Source organism: Apus apus, chromosome 11, assembly GCF_020740795.1.
Source record: "Apus apus isolate bApuApu2 chromosome 11, bApuApu2.pri.cur, whole genome shotgun sequence".
In the NCBI taxonomy this organism is placed as follows: domain Eukaryota; kingdom Metazoa; phylum Chordata; class Aves; order Apodiformes; family Apodidae; genus Apus; species Apus apus.
The window spans coordinates 978,469-1,002,135 of NC_067292.1; the positions used below are offsets into that span (position 1 = coordinate 978,469).

The 23,667-nt window shown below is 43.9% G+C and overlaps 1 protein-coding gene across 6 annotated transcripts in view; it reads right to left on the minus strand.

Annotated features, from left to right (window-relative positions):
• Positions 1-209: 209 nt before the first annotated feature.
• The window catches only part of NFAT5 (nuclear factor of activated T cells 5), a 62,126-nt gene continuing 38,668 nt past the window's right edge, over positions 210-23,667 (minus strand). For 4 of the 6 annotated variants that reach the window (XM_051629824.1, XM_051629827.1, XM_051629828.1 and 1 more), the window contains 11 exons: positions 23,021-23,213; positions 21,269-21,459; positions 19,175-19,347; positions 16,031-16,165; positions 15,813-15,865; positions 14,688-14,820; positions 14,055-14,132; positions 11,440-11,588; positions 8,521-10,945; positions 7,695-7,941; positions 210-6,809 (listed from right to left, as the gene is read on the minus strand). In XM_051629824.1, the coding sequence (XP_051485784.1) occupies positions 7,703-7,941; positions 8,521-10,945; positions 11,440-11,588; positions 14,055-14,132; positions 14,688-14,820; positions 15,813-15,865; positions 16,031-16,165; positions 19,175-19,347; positions 21,269-21,459; positions 23,021-23,213 (3,769 nt within the window). In that variant the 3' untranslated portion in view covers positions 210-6,809; positions 7,695-7,702. The remainder of the gene's footprint in view (positions 6,810-7,694; positions 7,942-8,520; positions 10,946-11,439; positions 11,589-14,054; positions 14,133-14,687; positions 14,821-15,812; positions 15,866-16,030; positions 16,166-19,174; positions 19,348-21,268; positions 21,460-23,020; positions 23,214-23,667) is intronic. The other 2 variants (XM_051629825.1, XM_051629826.1) reach the window with 2 other exon arrangements.

Sequence of the window (23,667 nt, forward strand, 5' to 3'; positions counted from 1 at the left end):
TTTCTAGAAGTGCACACACAGCACAGGACGCTGCCCCTGCAGCAGCCCCAGTGGGATGCACTGCAGGCACAAACCATCCCAGGCTCTTGCCCTTCCCATGTTTCCTGACCCAAGCACCATGGGGCGCCCAGATGGGTTGATCCCATCCTACACAACAGACACCTGCTCCTGGCATAGAGAAGATGCCCTTGAAAAAAACACAACAGGACTTTACACTGCAAAATGAAAACTTTCATTGTTTTATTCTTGACTGCAGCTGTTTACAGAAATATAGTTGCGAGTATACAAATGTCCCAATAGAAGCAAAATATTTTCATTTTTTAATATTCAACAAGTTATCACAGGGTAGCTAAAAACATAGATGCAAATGAAATATCCCCTCATGGAACAAACTGAAAACACTGGGTATCAGTGCTTTGAAAACCCCAACTACCAAAGCCATATACACAGAAAAGCACAAAGGAATATCTGGTGCTACTCTCACGTTGCAGGAGGGGGGAAGAGGCAGCTCAGCGGTCAGTCGGTGCCTGCAGAGCACGGTGGGTCACCCCACGGGTGCAGCTGTAACGGGTAGAAAGCTCTGCTCTTGACTTTTTGGTTTTTTTGGAGCTTACTCGTTCATCACGAGCTCAGATGGAAAGAGTTCAAAGGGCCTCGCTTCCAAAGGTGTCCAGAATTTAGGGAAAAAAAAAAAAGGCTTCATAGAATCATCTTGGTTGGACAGGACCTTTAAGATCATCAAGTACAACCATTAACCCAACACAACCAAGTCCAGTTGTCTGCCACCCAGATGTTCACACTCTCCCCTTTCCAAAGTGAGCTCCCCCCTCAGGGCTGTTATCCTGACCCCAGGACTGCCCCACTCCTGCCTGGGACCCCCTGCCCCAGGGACACTCAGCAGGGCAGCTCCAGGGGTAGAAGAGGCCTCAAGGCTGTTGACCTGACCTGACCACAGGATCCTTCACTGATCTAACTCTGGGACACAATGGGACGTTTGGTGGGAGTTGGAGTGTTGGAGTCTGAGCCAGGCACTGGCAGAGAGTGTCAGGGAGGGTCCCACAGCAGGCAGGGAGACCAGCAGATCCCTCATCCTTGGCTCAATGCCCTTGAGTGTTAGGAAGCAATTCCATTAACTCCAACAGCCCAAACTCCAGATGAGCATCTCTGGAGCAGCCAGCTCCAGGAGGAGACATGAGGATGTTCCCCTGCAGTTTGGCAGAGGTGCTCTGGGGAGCCTGTACTAGGACAGTGATGTCCAACCATCAGCCTCATGTCACTGCAGTGGAACACACCTGGCCTGGCATGGTGGACAAGCACATGATTCTACAGTCTGGATTTCTTTTAGAGAGTTTGATTTCTCACACAAGCTGTCAGAAATTGGTTCTAGTCAGGGCAGGATTCCCTACAGCTACAGACCACAGAGCTTCCCACAGCTTCAAGGAGAAAGTTTTCTAAATACTGATGGCTACAGTACAAAGTCAGTTAAAAAAAGTAAATTCACCGATGCCTGCGCTGATCAGAGCGGAGAGAAGAGGAACGACAGATTAATACAAACCCACCCAGCTGAGAAGCAGCTGGATCCGTTGCTATTCCTGAATAACTAACAAACCCCATGAGGAGAGAGCTGCTGGCATCAGCCCAGCTCCTCTGGAGCAACACGGCCACCAGCATTCCCTGTCACCACGAGCTGCTGGGAGACTGGGAACGGGAAAGGTCCCAAAGTCAGGAAATGGTTTGGGAAAGCTGGCAGGGGAGCAGAGGGAGGCAGGAGGCCTGGGCTGCCCCAGCCCAGCTCATGGGCAGGCTCTCCTCCAAGGCTGCCACTTCTACCTAACACCACATCTGCCATTATTAATAAAAATATATAAAAATACAAAAGTGTGGAGCTGTTTCCCAGCCAGGGCATCGGTGACAGTCACAAGCAGAGCGAGTTTCTGGAGCAACATGTACAGTACTGAAAGGTTGATACTACTACTACTGAGTTACTACAAAAACCTGGGTAAATAATCTCATACTAAGAAAAAGTAACATTATTTCATGTTTATAAAAATGTAAATATAACCGTATTATATGTGTCTACTAATTCTTTATATATAATAGATATATGATTCCCCTATATACATATATATATAACCCTAGAATATACAGGCTTTGCATATTTACACACCTATACAGATTATAAAACAGGAGAAGCCTCTTCTCCTGTGGAACCCTCACTGTGGGGACGCTTCCACAGGAGCTCAGCCCCTGCTGTGTTCTCCCTCCCCCCTAACCAGCCTGTCTCCCTGCTGGACAACAGGGCACAGGCTCAGGTCAGGGCTGTCACATCCAACTGGCAGCCCTGGTCTGAACACCAACATGAAGTGGTGACAATCTGTCCCAAAAAACTACTCCAAATTAAGACTGAAAGCCCAAACAAAGCATCCCAGTACCAGCTTCCTTTTAGCTTCTAAAATAACAGAGTTGCCACCAGCTGTGCAGAGGAAGGGGATTCAAACACTGACAGTTCTGCTCCAGCATCTAGTGCAGGTGCCTGTGTGTGCCTGCACACACACCTGCACACACACCTGCACACCCAGGGGAGCTACATGTAGCTTTTTTAGTCCAGTAACAACTTTTTTTTTTTTTTTTTTTTGCATTTTAATAAGTCACTTTTCCTGCTACTCAAAGAGTGATTTCAACACCGTTTTAAGACCAATGCCAGCTTCTGACCTGGCTGGTGTTCTTCTGAGGACTCTGGAAAAATATTAAGGAAGCAGAAAATCTATTCAGACAAGTTTGTTGGGTTTTTTTAGTAACTATATCCTAAATCAAAATCACAAGAGAAGCTTTTTTTAAAAAAAAAAAGTTCAACTGCTCTAAATGAGGGGAATATGTCCCTGATACAGATGCCCAGACTCTCACTATTTCCAGTAAAAACACCTGCAAGTTGCAACGCTGAACTGTTCATGCTTTAGTTTATCTTAAAACTAAAGAGATGTAACCACCCTGTTGTCAGTACTTCAATTATAATGAAAGGCCTGGAGATTAAACATCTGATTGAAAGAGCAAGGCTGAAATTATTTCTTGAACTATTCTTATGTTAAATTAACAGCAAAACATTCAGCTTGAGTAACGGCTGAGACTAGACATGAAGAGGCAATTAATAACAAAACGTGGACTTGCTATTTAAAGCACCAGTAACTTCCTACCAGAGGAGATGCTGAGCTAGTAACTGTGCACTGGGTGTGCTCTGATTTATGTGCCCATGTACACACACACACACTGTATGAGGGGAGGGGGGGTCACAGCAGCAGCCCCAGCAGGTTCATGTCCCCATCTGTGACCTTCTTTCTCAACCACACCTCACCCTAAGACCAACCCCTGATCTCTAGACAGGCCCCCCTGCTCCCAGCCAGCAGCAGCCTGAGCATGGGGGAGGAAACACAGGAATTTAAAAAAAAAAAAAAAAAAAAAAGGCAGAGTAAGCTCCAATTACCACCATCCACTGGTTACATCCCAGGAGTTGATGTTCGGGACTCTGAGACAATGCCCATGTGGCTCACACTGTTCTGGGCTCTTTGTCCATGCAACCCTGCAGCCTGCCTTCAGCCCCTGGCAGGCCTGGCCCTGCCCTCTGTGCCAGGACCTGCCAGCAGCCCCAGCACTGAGCAACCACTGAGCAACCTCTTCCTTCCTAAGACATATACTTTTTGTAACCAAATCACGTGTTCAACGTGTTGTACATTTAAACATTGACCTAAAATGAACAAGGTAAATTTAACACAAGAGAAGACACGTGTTCTCCAGAAGTGAAAAATGGGATAGCACAGCCCTTTTTTTTCTTGTCTTTCTTTTCTTAAATGTATTTTTTTACATGATTTTTTTTTCCTCTTCTCTTCCTAAGTGACCTAGGAGATGCACATGATTCAAACCTACCCCCTCCTGGGAGCTGTAGCAGTCCTGGTATGAAGTTCTCTTTTGGACACCCATCTTGTGAAACGGAGAATTGGTCCCTGGTGACTTGGCACTGACCCACACAGCACTTCACCCACAGACTCGCCCCTTGGGAACAAGGGAGTGAACTGAAGCAGCACACAAGGGAGTTTCTCATTCCTGTTACTTCTTCTGTGTATGAAGGCCCCAGGTGACACCCGACAGCTTGTCCTGGGATTGCCATCCTGCAAAAGCCACCAGTTCATTGTTGAGTAACTGGCTGTTGACTTCTAGGACCACCTGGAAGTTGTCCGGTCCATAATCCTCAGTCCTCCACGTAGCCTCAACCAGCATCCAGTCAATGCTGTGAGATCTGTTCTCACGTGGTGAACCAGAACAGGATATTTGTTAACATCTTGTCTTAGCAGGATAAGAAATAAAAAAAAAAAAAAAACCAAAACACAGAAAGAAAAAGTGTGGTTGGGGGTTATGAAGCAGCTCTGGACATTATGAAGCAGAGGATTCTTTTTATCATGATTAAAATTTTAAACATTTTAGCATAATCATAAATTAAGAGTTAAAACACAGAGGCGCTAATAATAAAATATTAAATAGAGGGTGATAGTGGATAAAAGCTGAATGGCTCATCCTGAACGAAACCTCCTTATTGTACACATGCCTAAATGCCTACGGGTTCCTTGCTAGATGGAACTGCTGAGTGACAGACACACCAAACAGACAGCGAAGCTTCTCATAGCCAGTTGGAACAAGAAGTTGCCTGATGGAATGGCGAGAGATGAACAAGTTCTTTATGTTGCAAAAAGTACTTAAATACTCAATAAAGACATAACAAACCCCACCCCACCCCACTGTTATCAGACGCCACGTTGTGGTAGAACATCGGACAAACTCACAAATTTACCACAAAAATGTGTGGCAAAAAAGAATATTTTATATATATGTATATATATAAATTTTTATATTTATGCCAATGTACTCACTCAGTACAAATAGCAAAATAGTATACCATTTCCTAAATACAAAATATAGCTTTCCAAAAAAATGAAACACACATTAGATATAAACCATCCAAAACTTGAACGATTGAAAACTGTATTCAAAATTAAATGACCCAGAGCAGGTCTCTTTCTGAAAAGTTCCCTTCATATCGGCAAGAAGCCTTACTACTGAAAACGTAATTCAATGCCTCTCAATGAGAGAGAGAGAGAGAGAGACAGAAAGTGAATGTTAGGACAGACAGATAAACAGGGAAAACCAGTAAAACAAACAAAAAACTCTGCACGGCTCAACTAAGCACACGAGTTAAGGGAAAAACACACAGTAAACAGACCAGAGTAACTCAAAAACCATTTACAGACTACTCTTTGTTATTTAAAATAACAAAAATGAAAGATGAGGTGACACCAACTACACTCTCCCAAGGCAGAGCCACCACCCGGGACAGCTGCTGGGCTCGGGGCAGCAGCAGCTCCCACCTGCAGGAGGAGGAACGTGCATCCAGATCATTGGAGCACCCAAAAAATTCACATGCCTCACAACACAACTGCAAGGTCTGGAGTGGGTTGTTTGGGGTGTTTTTACATTCGGTGACATTGGTCAATTTTTTTTTTTGTAACTGAAACGTGACAATCAAGGACCTAGACCTGGGGACTTGACAGGAAAAATAAATCACTTCCAAACCGCAAGGAGCTCAATATGCTACAAAGATGCAACAGCTCAGGATGAAGTGAAATTTTCAAGAATGCTTAAAAATGATGTCACTTGTCCCCTACTTGGAGTAAAGTCAAGCTGCAGATTCACATCCCCAGTAACAGCTGGGAAATGGTGGGTTAAGGGGGGTTCCTGCATTGGGAAGATGGTGGAAAAACTGTTTCCTCTTCCTTAGTCCTTGATTATTTGTCAAAGCTCCTACTGACTAAGCCAGTCAATGCTGTGGATTCCTAAAAGCTGCTTCTGATCTTTAAAGCCAGTAGGATATTTATGTTTTTTTTAAAAAACACAAGATGAAACTGAGGGAGAGAGAAGGAAAACCATAACAGGAACAAAGGGAGAAGACTGGTCTGAGAAGGGACAGTGCAGCTTTACTGAGCTCTAACCCTACGGTCAGAGGGACAGACATGAAAGAGCTCTTTCCAGAGCCAGGCAGGATGTTCTGTTCAAACTGAAGGTATTTTAGAGAAGATTTTACCAGCAAAATGTAATGGGAAGTTCCCCTTCATCTCTTCATTTTGATAGAGCCCCCAAACCCTTGCTCGATGTTCAGTAAGATGTAAGAGACACGGAAAACCATGGATCACATTCTGGGGTGGGAAGCACCCACCTCTGCCTATCTACAGCAGCAATTAACAAATGCCATCTACTGCAATTAACAAATGGGAGCAGGAGCTCTCCCACTCCACTGCAAAACCTGCCATCCCTCTGCTTCCTGACAGCTCTGAGCCCCGGCTCATGTCCCAGGCGTTGGATCTTTCTGCTTCACAAGCTTTTCTAGTCAAAGAGGGGATGTGAAGAAGGAAGAGGAGGGGGGAAAAAGTAAACACGGTAACATGAATTACCTTCTAACAACAATAATAACTGACCAGATATGCTTTAAATTGAAAGAGCACCCCACTGGTGAGGAGGTTCAGGAATGGGGTAACAGTACAATCCCAGGCCCTGGGAACACAAAGCATAGCTTCTCAGCATTATTGGCACTACAAATCCCAAGCACTATGGTCAGAGCCTTGGTGCTGGAGGCTGCCATTGGCCACGGGTGTGCTCTTTTAGAGAGGAGGGCCACTTTTTGACAGAAGCAATCAGTTCCACACAGCCCAATCCAGAGCCAGAAGGTCTGGGAGGATCTGGGAAATCAACACTTTTTCTTCATGGAATTCCTGCAGGAAAAAATAAGGAAGCAAAACACTTAAGGCATAGGCAACAACAGTCATCCTCTCACTTCCACATAGTTCCCTCATCTTGCAAGTGGCCTTCCCAAGCAGACAGGAAACTACAAGCAAGTGTCAGAAAACAGAGCCCTTCCATGGAGCAGGGTTACTCTCCTTCCACTCCTTCTATGTTTTTTATTTTTTTTAAAGTTCATTACTTCATTTACAACACTGTTTAGATCAGAAAATGAAGCATATCACTTAGCCAAACCTTACAGGAGACTGAGGATGGCAACACAGTTAAACAGAGCCAAGCTGCACACTGTGGAGAATTCCAGATTCCAGCGTTCTCCTGGCTCTCAGTGCTCATTAGTAGTCAAAGCTTCTCAGCTCTCTGGAAAGGGCAGGATGTCTCCCAGCAGCAGCTGGTCCTGCCATTTCCCTTTGGGCCCAGCTCAGCACGTGGCACATTCTCAGCACCCACCATGTTCTACCCCAAATTGTTTTCACATTACGTTGTTGTAACCCCAGGGGCACCTTTAGAACGGCGGAGACCTGAGGTGGTATTTGCCCCATCAGCCTCAAGTGTTCAACTCAAGTCATGTTTCAAAATGCTTTTATCTGCCAAGCTGTCAGTGATCTACTCTCCTTCCTAATGAAGTCCTAGACCACAACAGCAGATGACAAGACACACAGCAACTGCAGAACAAGCCCCAGTCTCAACTGTTTCACACAAATTCTGGCCTCTGGCTGTTTTTCATAACTCTTCATTCCTGCCAGTGGTACTAAATTCTTAGCCCAGCAACACCAGGATTTTCTCTGACCTCAGAGAGCATGGTGATCCACTCTAAGCAGCAGTATGCATGAACCCAGCAACCCAAACACGTGACTTACTTGACTAATTAAAACGAGCCGGCCATATTGTTCCCCTGGCTTTGCAATGACACAAGCAGATCATCTATTTTCTCCATGTTCTGGTTGGTTGCCATAGCTGAAGGTAGTGGAGGAGTCTCTGATATCTGCTGGGACAGCAGGGCTGGCACTGCTGCCTGTCCCTCACCCTGGGGCTGACCTGGCTGACTTATGGCCATCAGCTCTTCGGGCAACGTGCCTGGTCCAGAAGTCAGCAGCTGCCCACAGTCTGTGATAGCACAGGAGAACAAGAAAGCACCATTTAAATTAGGCTAAAACCATGCCAGGCATCAGCCAACTCATTGATGTGTGTATTCTTCAAATACACTTCAACAGACAGATTAAAAACAATCCTTTCACCAACGAGTGAAGAAAGTCACTGCACAAATTGCAGGAATCAAATGCAGGAAGAGAAAGATGAGAGGGGCTGCCTTAAGAGGGTGTCCCCTCTTTTTATAAAGAAGCGAGCACAGGTATTTTATCTATTATTTGCATATATATTGCTAATAATTGTATATACATTTCTATACAGACATATACACAATTCTAAGATGGTCTTGTCAGATGTTAATCCTGAGTGTAACCCACCAGCAGGTATTTAGGCTAAGAGTTTTCATGAAAAATCAGCAATGCAATTCTACATTCAGAGCACCGTGGTGAGCTCCTACATTCTCAGTTGTGGTGCTACATTACTCATGTCAGGATTTGCTTTTCTTGATCAAGAAATATCTTAAGACTTGAATGGTCATTGTATTGCGGGCTCCAATTTATAGCTCTTCTAAACTGTAAATCTGAACCAGGCACTTACTGTTTTGGATGCCAAACAGGAATATTCCTGATGTTTGCTGAGATGAAGCAGGAGAATTCTGCAGCTGGTTGATGGCCCCTCCTGCTGTGCTGTGGAATAGAGATGCTTGTTGCTGAGGAGGAGAAGCAGCTCCCTGCATTCCTGCCATGCTGTTCTGAGAAGAGTACATGGGAGACTGCTGCAGCTCTTGCTGGCTCATGCTGTTCTGCAAGGCAGACATGGAAGCTGAGGAGATGAAGAGGGTGACTTGTTGCTCTTGAGAACTTGGCGACCCTTGGACCAGCTGAATCTGGGGGGAGTTGTGGAAGATGGCTGGCTGCTGTGCTTCAGCCTGGCTGGATCCAGGATTCTGAAGAGAAGACACTGTGGTCTGACTCTGGAACTGCATAGGCTGCTGCTCCTGGTTCATCGATGCCATGTTAGTCTGTGGATGGAAAATGGACTGGCCTTGTTGCTCCTGATTGGTGACTGGGTTTTGATTTGGATTGAAAATCATGTTCTGCTTTTGAGAAGCAATTGTACCCATTGCATTCTGGTTACTGAACATCATGTTCTGTTGCTGCTGCTGCTGCTCTTGCGATGGAGGACTGCTCTGAATAGCAACTATGGAATGCTGAGGCTGGAAGAGAGCTCCCTGCTGGTTTTGGGGAATTGAACTGGACTGCATGGAGCCTAATGACACTTGAGACTGAAACAAACCTTGCTGAGCAGGCTGAGTCTGGGGCTGTTCTTGGGGAAGCATAGAACTCTGCATGTGAGACATCTGTGTCTGCTGCTGGAAAGAAGTCTGCTGCTCAGTGTTCGTTGCTGTCTGGAGAGGAGAGATGGAATTTGGGCTTGTAAAGAATGACATCTGTTCTTCCTGAGTTGCAGGGTTGCTCATGGAACTCTGGGAAAGAAACATGTTGGCAGGCTGCTGGTCTTGAGGAACTGAAGAGCTCTGTAGTACCCCCATGGCATTCTGGGAGTGGAACATGGGAGGCTGCAGCTGGTCTGAGGAGTTGGTACTGGTCTGGTTGTGCACAATGGAATTTGGACTGTGAAAAATCGAGCCTTGTGCTTCCTGTGATATATTCTGAGCATCACCAATAGGATTCTGAGAGTGAAAAAGCTGAGCTTGTGAATGTGGAGACTGCTGCATAAAGGTTCCTGACTGAATAGACATGATTTCTCCACCTTGCTGGAACAGACCAGCTCCTTGCTGCTGAGTTCCACCCCCCTGCACAGTCATCATGTTTTTGGTAGATGAAAAGAGATTAACTTGTGACTGACTTTCTCCACTGTGCTGCATCTGAACCATGGTCTGAAACACAGTACTCTGCATCTGCTTACTCTGCCCTGAAGCTTCTTCTCCATCTGCAGAACCTGATGCCTGAAACATAGCAGGTCCATTGTTGGAGACCTGCTGCTGAGCAGTAGGAGTAGCCTCACTTCCAGAAACACCAGGAGATGAAGAGAACAATTCACACTGCATCTGCATGTCTTCAGTTGTTGATAACCCACCCATTATGTGAGAAGCCTGCTGGTAAACAGGTGACTGCTGGAGGGCTGCATTCCCTGAACTTGTTGAGGAGAACAAATCAGACTGCATCTGTGTTGCAGTTTGGCAGATGTTCTGTTGGATTCCTATCACCATTGCTGCAGAAGTCTCCATGGCCTGTTGCTGCTGCTGCTGCTGTTGATTGGACAAGGTGTTTTCAGGCTGGGAGTGAACATTTTCAGCTCGTCCAGGCAGCAGGTTCTCTGGTCTGGAATGGACAGCTGTGTCTGAGGAGGAAAATATCCCAGAATTGACACTGTTCTGTATCTGGCTCACTTGCTGAAAGATGTCTGCATTTAGCTGGTCCTGAACATCCTCACTGCTGTCTGAGCCAGAAAACAAAACAGAAGATAACTGCTGCTGAGCTTCCAATACCTGTTGCACCAAGTCAACGTTCCTACTGCTGCCAGTGGCAGTGTTAGTTGGAAAATTTCCAGCCTGCAGCTGCTGTATAGTGTTCTGCAGCTGACTGACACCGCTCGCTGAGGAGAAAATGCTTGATGAAATCTGCTGCTGCAGGGCCTGTGCAGGCTCTGAGAGGGTTGGCTGTGGCTGCTGGGATGCATCACTTAATTGTGACAAAGTCACCACTGTGCCATCTGACTGCAAGACCTCCCTGGTTTGGGAATCCCTTGTTTGGAACTGTGCAGCTTGCTGCAATAATGCATCACTGTTCTGCAGCTGACCTGGAGTAGAGACTGCAGAGAAGCTCCCAGGCTGGGAAATGTCCTGTGTTTGGATTGTAGTTAGTGTCTCTGGATTATAAACCTTCGGCTGCATTTGTTGCTGGTTTTCAGTTTCAGAGGGTAAATGGGAAGCAGAAGTTGATATGCCAGACATACTGTTTTCCAATGTTTGTTGAGTTGGTCCAACCACACTTGAAGCCTGAGAAGAGCGATAAATTAAGCCATTTGTAACCTCACCCAGGTTATGCTTCTACATTCCCACCAATCCACTATGTCCAGGAAGGATCAGATGGACAATGTGCTGTATCTCTCTACACAGATCCAGCCAAGCAAGGAAAGGACTAGCAGTGGAAACATTTCTTCAAGTAAGGAGTCAAGGCACAATTTAATGAAAGCAATGCTAGCAAGTGATTAAAATAATATTCTTACAGTAATTTACTAGCTCAGTGTCACACCACAAAATAAATTCATCATGGCATCACTAACCAATTCATCTGTTCAACTGTGGGAACAAGGAAAGTACTTCCAAAGGAAACTGTCAATCATTTGCATCCTGCTCTGTGCACATGATCTGTGATCATGTGCTCAGACCCATCCTGGACATGACATTTTCCCTGTCTGATACAGAACATGGAATAACAGACAGATGGAACTGAGACTATTAAAGCTACTGTCCTCAGATTACAAACTTACCTTGAAGACAGGGGGAGATCTTTTTTCTGCACTTACTTCCATGGGAGCCACATCTTCATTCTTTATCATACTGCTTGGCATGAGTGGAGTTATCAAGGCACTAGGAAGAATGTTCACCTTCTCCAGGTTACAACCAGTGGCCTTTGCTGCTGCAGGCACAGAGAAAAATAAGAGAAGAGCAATGACATATTAACACTGGCTACACAAGGCATGGGTTTCCAGGGCTGACCTGCTTCCCCTTTCACTCTTCAGCCCCACCATATGAGCTCTCATTCCTGTAGCCCCTTCAGATACTGGAAAGCCACTATAAGGTCTCCCTGGAGCCTTCTCTTCTCCAGGCTTAACAACCCCAACTCTCTCAGCCTGTCTCCATAGGAGAGGTGCTCCAGCCCTTGAATCATCTTCAAGACTATTTTAAGATACCCCTGCTTAGGACAGCCCAGCACCCCCTGGGTCTTTAGACAGCTGTTGGCATTTTTCTGTACGTTAGTCACACTTTATAAACTTTTCCTTCTATGTGCTTAATCCTGTTGTGTCCATCAGAAACAGTAAGAAAATTCATGTAAGTAATTTTTTTAAATCCCCATGATACCCAGATTAATTCCAGCACTAGGGTGGCCATGCCCATTGGCATGTCCCGGTGGAGGAATGAAGAAGTGGGATTAACAATGCAAAGAAGTTTCAAAAGCAGAGAAACACTGTTGGGTTTGGGTTTTTACTGTTTCTGTAACAAATTTACGACCTCTGAATAGTTACCACCTTATCAAGGCATACACACCCTCCTTCCCTCTCCTCCCAGAGCTGGAAACTGAAATCAACATTAACCACTTCCAAGCAGCACTCCTGCAGTGTGAGAAGGCAGAGCTGAGCCCCATGGTTGGCCGTGCACCCTCATCTTCCTCCTTCTCTTAGAATTACACATTTCTTGTCTTGAAACAGAACTTGTCACTGAAGTCTGTCAAATCTGCAGTCTCTTAAAATGTCAGGGCTAAGACCCTGTAACAGCTTTGGGAATCCATATTTTGGCTTTTTAAACATGCAGATATTGTAACAGAAATCAAGAATGTTCACAGACACCTGAGACAAGCTCACAAGTGCCTGTGGCAGGAGGGGAAAGGCCTGTGGCTCGGCACAGAACCCTACATGCCCCTGGCACCAACAGGTCACTCTGCCTGGCCTGGACTGCTGGAAATGATGCCACTTTGGGAATTATCAATTCTGGGATTTTGCTCCCAGTAAAAGGAAACAGGAAGGAAGTGGCATCCCGCTGGATCCTCATCTGTCTTCAACATCTCAGAGCACTGAGGAGGGGACATATGGGAGGCTGGGACTTAGGTAGAGACAAAGTACATAAAGCAGACAAAACTGTCTGTCCTCTGGTTCATGATCAGCCTAGAGCAGAACAGGCACAGGAAGGAGCTGTCAAAAAAGGAGCTGGCTAGCAGGAAACCCCCCAAAGTGAATTAGGATTCACTGTATAAATTGAATGGAGGACAAGAAGCAGCAAAAATAGCACATTGTGTTCTTATGAAGAGCAGATGTTGTCCTGAAGCTGCTGGTGTCTTCCTTGGTTAAGCCTCCACTCTAAATTAGGTGGATGTCAGGCCTGCCCCAATACATTAATTTTTATTTTCTTCATCTTCTTAATCTTGCTACTAGAAGTCTTACCAGTCCTTTTATCAGCTCGTTCCATTGCCCTAAATATTTTTGCATATTTCTGCCCCAAATATTCTCTGCAGGTTTAAACTCATCACACCTCATATTATCCTCCCTAACAAGTTGTATAGTCAACTTGTAAATACATCCCCTGCCAAGACCAAGCTATTAACTTCAAACATGAGCCTCAGGATTCTAACCTGAAGTGACGGATTCCTATCAAACTTGTGATCACTCTCTTAATTTGCTTACCCCAGAACAGGCTCTGGAAATTTCCATTAACCTTTGTACACTACCATCCTCTTAACAACCAACTAAGAAACATTTCCTTCCTCTGCTTTATTTCACTATCAGAAGGATCAATCCACTTCACACTTACAGACCAGGCAAACCTAAAACTTGCTCCTTTGGAACAAAATGAGGACAGAACGGTCAGAAAATAAACCCCCTCATGAAGGGAACAGGCTGGAATTGCCAGCAGGAGCATTCTTAGCAAGACCCACTGAAAGCAGTCTGCGAAAACCCCTGGGCCAAGCTGGCACATCCTTGTTTATCAGCACTCAGTTCTTGCCCTCCACTACCTCTGTGTCTGTTTTTGCTTAAAATTAACACCACACAGTTCCTAAATCCTTTGTATTAGGCTGCTTGCTTTTTGCTTCTTCACTGGCAAGCACATTCAATGAAGATTAACTGCAGGGCCTCAGGCACAAAAAACAAATTGTGAACTATTATTATTTTGCAACATTTTTGCTCTATACTAGCTCACATTAAAATATACTTAAAGGTACACTGTTCTAAAATAAAATGTTCAAAATCAGAAAATAAGCCTCACTATAAAAATATGGCCAGATTTTACAAGCACAGACTTATCTTCACAGGATGTCTGATTCATTCCTCCAAATTTGAGTAGGATTTTATAGTTAAATTATTAGCAACAACGATAAGAATCAATTTAGTACCTTTTATAGCCTCTTCAAAAGAACAATGTTGGGCTGGGCTGGAGATTTCCTTCTTCACATTAACATTCAGAGTACCAGCTGTTGAGACAAAACACATTGAGCACTTCCTTATGTTAAAACAGCAAATAAGAAAAAAAACAACCAACACCAAAGGAAACTGAAAGTTACTTATATCTTAAAGAAATTAAGGTTCTTTGAAAACCACATAAACTTTTTCACTGTGTATTGTAAGATAGATAAATAAATAAACAGAAATGGATGACATGGTCAGATTTCAACTTGACTCAGGATAGAACTTGGTGCTACTTTTTGGTTGTATTTGCTGCACTCTAAGTAACACGTCTCCTTTTTTCCTGCCTAGCTTCACTTTGAGCCTTCTACTAGAAATGGATGCTACTTAATAAGAACAGCTGTCTCCATGAAGCTGAAATTTGAGATACTTGCCAAATAAATGAGAAAAGCCAAGCCTTGAGGTTTTATTTAATAGAGGAAACAACCTTGCCAGCAAGAGGAGTCTGAAAAGATCCACGTTACTTGACAATTCTCTCGTATGGGCTAAATACTGACATCAGAAATGAGGTGCTTAGGATGTAAAATGGCTCATCCCACCCTGTGGGTTTCTCTTTTACATACATGTATCTGGAGTGTATGTAAATGGCTGCACATCGTGTGATCTTCCAGCATTGGTCACCACGTATATTCCCACAGAAACAGCTGAGGTTATTTGCTGGTCATGATATGGTGGCACCTTCACAATAAGGTGATTCTGCAAAGCAAAAATAATATAAAAATCACATAAGAAACTTGATTTTATTCATATTGACCCTAATTGTATTTACATTCATCAAAATTGAGAAACAGACTGATAAAAGACACTGGGGGAAACGTGATCCAAGCTAGTTTCAGCGAAGTAAACAGATCATGAACTGGTGGTAGAAGAGAGAACAACCTGCCCATGTGACGGTCACTGGCAGCTTACAGCTCAAGTGGAGGGTGCAGAAAGCAGAGACATCTGAAGTCCAGCATTTTAAACCTAAGCCTCTGCTGGACTCAAACACTGCTCTGCTGGGGCGGGGCAGGGCTGGGCACTGGGGGAGCAGAGGACACAGCTTCAGGTTACACCCAAGCGGATTTAACACTGAGCAGACATTAAAAACCAGGCCTGCAATCACTCAGCAGCAGGAGCAGTGATAAGTGATCTGTCTATTCCCCTACTGGAAGTGAGAAATGATTCAAACATTCCATGCACACAGCTCTGTCTTCAGACCCATTTCCACCTGATAACTCCTCTAATTTCAGCCTATAAGGCCACTTAGCCTCACCAAAAAGTACAACTATTTTGTAACCATATCAGAGCAGACGAGAAATTCAGCCAGGTACAAAGACCACAGTGTACACACAAGCTATTCCCACTCAGCAGGCACTTCATGTGTCCTCAGGAAACTACTGGGAAAATGGTATTAGACCTTTTAACTGCACTGTACGTCAGGGCAAAGCCTTGCTCACCCAGTCCATGTAACCACACTCCTACTGTGATATCCAAGCTCTCCGTGAGAAAGTGAACAATTATACTTGTGCAAACCCAAACCTCTGATATTCAACCAGACTCACTAAAGACCTTATTAAAAGAAAAGGAATATTAGTTCTAGAAATGCACAGGAAAAAGGAAAGGTTTATTGGATTTTTCTTTGGAAACTGAGTCAGAGTGTTGTTTAATTTATTAAACAATAACAACAAAAGCAATAATAATAGAAGTACCTGATGAAATAATTCCATGTCTATTTCAGCTTCTGCCTTCCAAGAATTCTCATCTAAATGAAAGTTAAAAAGCATAATTTACTGCATATGCATATAAAGCAATTTATTTTGGTGCCTGTCATTCTGCTTCTCAGTTTGCTCCCTACAACTGAACTTTATCAACCAATGCAAACTCAAACATCATGCTCTCTTCAGTGCCCCAAAACTTTCACACTAACCAGAAACATTCTCTTGGAAAATCACTTTTGTTCCCTTTAGAAAGTTCTTGCCAATCAGGAAAACTTCCTCTTCACCCTTCACCGAACAACTGTGCAGACTTTTCTTTAGGATCTCTGGAACTCCTGCTGGTTGAGCTGCAATTGAAAAAACACATCATCTGAAACAAAGAAAATATCAACATCCAAAGCAAAAAGCTTTTACTTACAGGATTATAAAGGAAAGAACACAGTAATTCTTGAGCTTCTTCCCCTACAATATCCTCTAAGACAAACCTTTTCAGAAGATAACCCTTTCTGATCTTTCCTCACTAAAGGTAATGACTTCGTAGCAATCAGACTTTGTAAACGATCCACTAATCGTAACTTCTCTCTTCTCCTGCATTTATTAAATCTTCAAAAGGAATTTCAAGGTGTTTGAGCTAAAGCTGAAGAAGTCTTCAGGAGAGAAGAAAATCTGGTGCTGTAGCTTCCTGGCACAGGGAGCAACCAACAAACGCCCCAGGGCCTGGAGAAGCTGAGGTGCCCCTTCAGGCTGATCCTCAGGCCCACCAAACATTTTATGAGGCTTAAGGCATGAGCTTTTTATGAGCTTTCAGGCTGTTGCAAAAACTACCCCAGGGCTCTGAGCAACCTGTGACATGTCCCTGCCCAGGAAGGGGGCTGGGACTGGATGACCTTCAAAGTCCCTTCCAATCCAACCCCTTTTGTGATTCCATGACTTTCCAGACCTATGTACTTGAGCTGATATAAATCCTTTGAAGTCACATCTCTGTTACTGGGAATCACAGCAATTTATACCCTATAAACTAGCAAGGAGAATGAAGCTCACAGAGACACATCCCTGGAAACCTCTGCCCCTCAGCCAGCCATGCAGGTTAACCAGGTGACACAGCACAGATTGTCCTGCTGCCAACTGTCTCGGTGCTGCTGGAAGCACAAATCAAATAAAACCAGGTGTGTTAAATGAAAAGGAGCAGCCAAGACAATTCAAATAGACACACATCTTAAAAGAATGTATTTTGAGTTTGTCACATTCTAATGTTATAAAATAATTCCAGTTTCTAATAAAGGTTTCTCAACCCACTTTTTCTGTTCACCATAAAATCCTAGTGGCACAAACTCACACTTGTGCTCTACACTTACATGGCCCATTTTAATGTTTAATAATAGTGTTCTCTGGGCTTACTATACAGAAGAACACACATACTGTAACACTCCAAATTATTTAATGACCTTTCAGAAAGGATTTTTCTACAACTGTTGCAGCAGGTTCCTAGGCAACCATTACGCAACAACTAAATATGCTCAAGGCACATGAACTTCTGACAAGAGTCACTGGATTTACGTTTGCTAGCAAGTTAACAAAGCCTATTTACAACACAGACCTTAAATAAAGAGCCTGCATCTACCTCATGTCTTTCCTACCATTTCAGGAACATTATTGCAAACACACCAGAGGTTATGTGCTCAAGGAGATGATTTATATAAACAAATAACACCATTTTATACCACACTGATCAGCCAGTGTCTATGCACCAACAGTATTTAGCTGGGTAAATTCTGCTGCAAGCCACCATAACTTTGGAGTAAGTTCAGACAGCAGAAGCATGAAATCCTGGAGAGAGTCTCAGGAATTCTCTCCTCCACCTTCACATCATGATCAGTTTTACCCACATCCCTCCTCAAAGAGAGAAGTCTAACCAAGGTATTTTTTTTCTTTGCTTAAGACTTCCAGCATTGGAGAAGCTATAAAACTCCTGGGCAATTTCTTAGTGATTTACACAATTAGGAAGATGTTTTGCTCATCAGACCAAATCCCAGCCTCCTATAAACTAAACCAATTTATTCCTTACTGTATTTTTTTTTTTCACAACTTGATTTGTGGAAGGATAACATCCATCTTTCCTTCTTCCTTTTCTTCCACAGTCCCTTAGCACACCAGCATTCTCACTTATTCTGCCTGTAACATCACAGTTTAAGTGGCTGCATTCAAGGAAAAGAGATCGGAGCACCCCAACCTCACAGCACTGCCTGGAGTGCAGACCCCAGCTGGAGGGAGGAGGAGAGTCCTCCCGTGCAGCAGCAGGGACACCTCTTTGCTCACCAGTCTTTTGGGGCTTCCTGCAGGGTTCCTGCTCCCCCTAGCCTTGTGAAGGGATTCCCTGGCAGAGCAGAACCCAGGAAGGGGGGCCAGGCTGAGCCAGGGCAGCCGCTGTGGGAGCTGACGTGCTTTTAATTATCTCCTCTCCCAATCTGTTCTTTTGCTGGCAACAAAGCTGCAGTTTCTGATGAGCTGAATAGCAGCCCTGACACAATAGGTACTGACAGTGTTTAGAAAAAAAAGAAAAAAAAACAAAAACAGTTAAGTCCTTTTCACACTACAGAAAGAGCGCAACACAAGTGCCCAGTAGTTTGCACAATCCTCTGGTCCCCGCGTGGAGGAAAAGCTTTCCTATCATCTCACTCATCAAGAACCACCAATAATGCCACCAACAGCTGTACCAAACACCTTTCCTGGTGTCTTGTCTCTGACAGATAAGCAGAATTCCCTGTAACTGGAAGTCACTAGGGACTGTGCTGGCACAGGCACCCCCTGGTGCTCTGCAGCCTCCTCTGACTCCATTTCCCTGCTGCCTGGTGTGACCCAACCAGGGAGTGCCACCATCTGGGCCCAGTGCTACACACAGCGTCTTCACCACCAGCTAGAAATGGCTCCTTCTGGCTCTGAACCAGAACAGATCCAGCCTCTGGCCCAAGGAACTACCACAACTGTAAGATCTGTGCTTATAAACTTATTAGAAGTCCTTCCTATCACTGGAAGGTGACAGATGAACATGACAATACAGAAGAGATTAAAACCTGTATCAAAGTAGTCATACAGTAAGTTTAAAGTAATCATGATGAAAATTCTGATCTTTTAAAAGGCAAAAAATAATTTAATAAAAGTTGTAACTATTTTTAAGTACTGGTCAGTCATTTAACTAAGACCTCACAGCAAATAAAACCAATCCATGTGATCTTAGCCACAGAAATTCTGAAATAATAACAGATTAACATTGTAGGTTTTTTTCCCCAAAGGTATTTTATGGCAATCCCAATAAAATCCAGAGTCCTCTAATACCAACTGTTTATTTTGATACTTACTGCACAAAATTGGGGAAGAAGGTGTCTGAAGAGTCAAAGTTGAACCATCTTTGCGAGCGATATTAACACGAAAGACCAGCCTAGCACGTGTGCTTTTTTTCTTGGAGCCAGCAATCCCTATCCTAGCTTCAACATCAGCGTTTCTCAGCTTCAGTATTCCCACGCAATCAACCCTAATAACACAAAATAGTTGGGAGTTTAATAGAGAGATTCAGAAGTTCAGCATCTTTAATAAACCTTCGACTTGTTACACAAGCCACAAAGTCAAAACTCTTGAAGTAATTACTGAAATATTATTATTATTTTTATTTACATGAAATCTCGATGTGACCTTTCTCATCATGTAGCCTGGTTTTCAATTCATCCCTATGTAATCTGGGTGATTAATCACGGAAGGAATAGGGAAGTAGTATTGAATAATACAGAAAATGCAATGTAACCAAGTAATCCTGGTAAGCATTCCATTTATAATCACAATCTTTATTCTTTCCTTCCTGGGGCTAGATCTGGGTTTGTAAGATTATTACTTCAAAATATTCTGCATTCACTTAAAGCAGCTGTAGAAGAAAACTTCCTGCAGTCCTACTATTTTTTATGCTCAGTGGATCCTGGAAGTGCTAGATCTGTCACACCAGGACTGTGCCCCCAAGGGAAATGCACCCAGGGCCAGGGTGAGAGAAGGACGCAGAGCTGGCTTTCCCAATGACATGCTAGGTGCAAAATTCTTTCAAGTAATCAAAACAAAACAAAACCCAAACACAGCATGATGTGTTAAGAATAGTATTATAAATTTACCAGGATTTTAGGCCCTACATCCAAAAAGTAGAGGGACCATCTGACATCTGAGTAGAACACATTTTTGTGCTCATCAGACCAAAAAGCACCAGCTCAAGAGCAGAGAGGAGGGCAGGGTGGGCTTCAGGAAGTGGCACTGGCACCACCAGCAACAGCAGTGATACAGCATCACAGAAATACTGGGAAGGTTTCTTTTGAGACATCAAGAGAACTTGTGAGAAAACAGCCCACCCAAAGCTTTTCTTCCTAGATAATTTCAAATTCATCTTTCTAGTATCTTTATACTCATGGTTTTACATTGACACTTGAGGACAAGTATAAAATTATCCTCTTAAGAGGCAGTTTCCAAAATTATATTGGGAATATACTTTAAAAAATCAAACTGCTTCAGTCTGTCAGCACACTGTATTAACCTGCTTAAGAGGTGGATGCTGTGACTTGCAGACATGTTTCTTCTCTTGAAACAAGACAAGCCTCTACCTAAAGTGTGGCAGCCTGCAACCAGGCACACATGAAAAGATGTTCTACTGAAAAGCAGACTGTGAGAGCACTGTCTTTCTGTCTATTAAGACACATGTGAGAAGCTTCTTAGGGAATCTGTTACATCTAAAGTTTCTTGGGAGATGTGCACCAGGCAGGCAGGAGAGGCCAGGTGCTCCCAGCCCTGCCCTCAGCCAGCACATCCCTCCACAGCAGCTGCCTGTGCAGGATCCAACCTGCTGCCTACACGTGAGCAGGCAAGCTCTGGGAAGAGAGCAAGGCAGGAGGCTTCTGTGGGAAAGGACTGCCTGGTGGAAAGGACATAAATGGAACAAGGGGAGGAAGAGACGAACAAAGCCAGAGTTTAGTCTTCCTGTCCACAGCTCCCAGCCTCAAGGGCCTGAAGGGATTTGGAGATGCCAGTTTTCTCCTGCCCTCCCCTGATCAGCAGTTCTGTACTTGTGAAAGGACAGGACAGCCAGCAGAACCAGTGGCCAGCCTGGAGCTGATGGAATGCTTGAATATGCACATTAGTGTTCAGACACAACATGAAACTAACCTAACAAAGTCAACTGAGTTTTAGGGAAGACAAGATTAAGCATTAAGTACAGTAAACACAGACTGAGAACATGATACAAGTTTTTTTTATACATGTAGCTTCACTAGGTTCCTGATGTGTGCCAAGATGTTCCAGACTTTTAGCTACTAATCAATCCAACAAAAATCACTTTCTGAAAACAAGCTAATACATGAAAATAATTTAAAAACCCACAAAAAACAAAACAAAACAAAACAACAACACACCAAAAAGCTACTCACGCAAGTGTCATATTGTTGCTGGGTTCCAGTCCCACCTCAATAACTGTTGTCCCCTCAATGTCCACCTCTTTGCAGGGAGTCGTGTTCCTCCCAGTGACCCTGCAGGCCTGGTAGAACCCGTGCGGCTTCACTCGCCCGGAGTCGTTGCCCACGAACACCTGCAGCACCACCGGCTCGTTGTGCCCTTCCAGCTGAAACACCAACACAAATTCAGTATTTCCCCTGGCCAGCAAACTCAGCTAAAACAGGCAACACTTTATGCAGCTGAATTTGAAGTGAAACCCAGTTTTACTAGAAACAGTCCTAATGGAAGAAGGAATTTTTCATCTAGTTTATCAACAAAATGCTAATATTTTTTATCTTTTGTCACTTCTTCCATTAAAAGACAAATCAAGTAATTTAATAAACAGGTGACTTTAAAAAAATGAGTAGTAGTATTTTATTTTTAAACCTGCTTGAATGCTATCTGTCTTCACACAGAATCACCCCAACTCCAACTTTCAGGACTCTTTTGACCCCTTACTCTCACCTTAACTGTGACTATTTCTCCATCTCTTCCCAGCATCCCCTTCCCCACCAGGAGCCCCCAGTCAGCTGAGAAAGAAAACATTTGCTGTGGCAGGTTCCAAAGTTGGTGATAATTTGTTGGTCAGTATGTGCATTCCAATAGATCCATTCACAGAATCACAGAATCCTTCTGGTTGGAAAAGACCTTTAAGATCATGGAGTCCAACCATAACCCAACTCTACCAATGACCGTGCTACGCCCCTGGGGTCCCACCTCTGTGCCAGCTGCACCTTGCCACCTTTGTGAAACCAGATTAAAATTGTCTAACATTTGCAAAACCACTGGGTGAGTCAGAACAGGATGAGGGGGAAGAAGAGGGAGGAATGGGATGAATGATCACATGGTCCAACCATACAAACCTCATTTTCCTTCAGACACCAAATTAAAATTAAAAAAAAAATGCAACCTGACATCTACTCCAAGTTTATGAACAGTGTTAGGATTCATTGAAACACTTAGGAAATACAAGCAGGCCAGGCATCCATTCCACACAATGATTCAGCAGTCCTGCAATCCAGTGTGCAATCCATAATTATCCCAGAACACATCAATGAAAAATACTTTCATTTTTATAGCACCAGCACCCTGGCATGAGAGGGTCTGTGTTCTATGAACACCTTTATTAGCAGAATCCCACTGCGGTCCTACATACTAAAAATACTCTGATGTAAAAGAAGTCTTCAAGTAAACCTGGACACATTACCAAGTTACCTCGAATATTCTTTTTAGGTAACAGAAGAAAAATACTGCAAGTAAAAAGAAACACTACACTGCTGCCACATTCCCAGGCCAGAGATGGAAATTCTTTGCCACACCATCCTAAGGAGGGGATAAACCAAGAATTTGTAATGTTTTCATGTAGCCATGATTCTTGGTAGAGAATTTCTGGGTGACAACATTGTGTTTCGCCCTAGGCCTGGAAGCCCAGTCAATCATTGCAGAGAGAAGCTCAATCTTTATTAGCAAGGAGATGCAAATGAGAGCAGAATCCTTCAGAGGATCTCTGAGGGGTAAGTCCCTGACATACTTAGAACATGTAATTCTGCAGTTCTTAGCAAGTTTGAAAAAAGGAAATAAAAATCAGCAAATAATGGAGATTCTAGGCCAACGTGAACCAAACCAGCTCCCATTCCACTAAAGCATCCTTGGAAAGGAGGCCCTGTGTTCCTCCTGGCACAGCCTACCTTGACAGTGGGAAAGCCCTGCTGTGTCCGGTCCTTCACCGAGCCCCGGCTGCCCTCGGTCAGGTACCGAGCCCTGTGCTGGGTTTCTGGCTGTACCACAATCTTCAGCTCCTTCCCCTCGCTCTTGGTCGGGTACTGACCACACAACATGGGGGTCTTCTTCCCTCCACCTCCTTTCTGGTTCTCTGATGCTCTGGGAAGTCAAAGCAGATCATACACAGGTGTTAAAAGCAGCTCCCCAGTAAAAACAAACTAAATCACAGAAAAGCTAAAAAGATAAAGCGTGTGTTAACGGGTACGAGGTTTATAGTTGGGAGCAAACTGGAATTCTCTTGCTGAGAGAGACGGAAACCTGCAGGATGCAGAGGAACAGTGCTGCCCTGCCTCCTCCATGTGCAAATAGGAACAGCTTTGGGAGAGTAAATATAAAGGAAGGGAAAGGCAATTAGCATTAAACTGTGTTAAAAGAAGAAGGCTCATAACCTGCTTTTCCACAGTGTATGATACAGACTGATATTATCTGAATGTTTCACTTCTGTAACAAATATACGTATGTACACACACACACTGGATGGATTTCAGGCTAAATGATACTTCTTTAAATAGGAAAACAGCCTCATGCCTGTCCCAACTGGACTTGCATATCC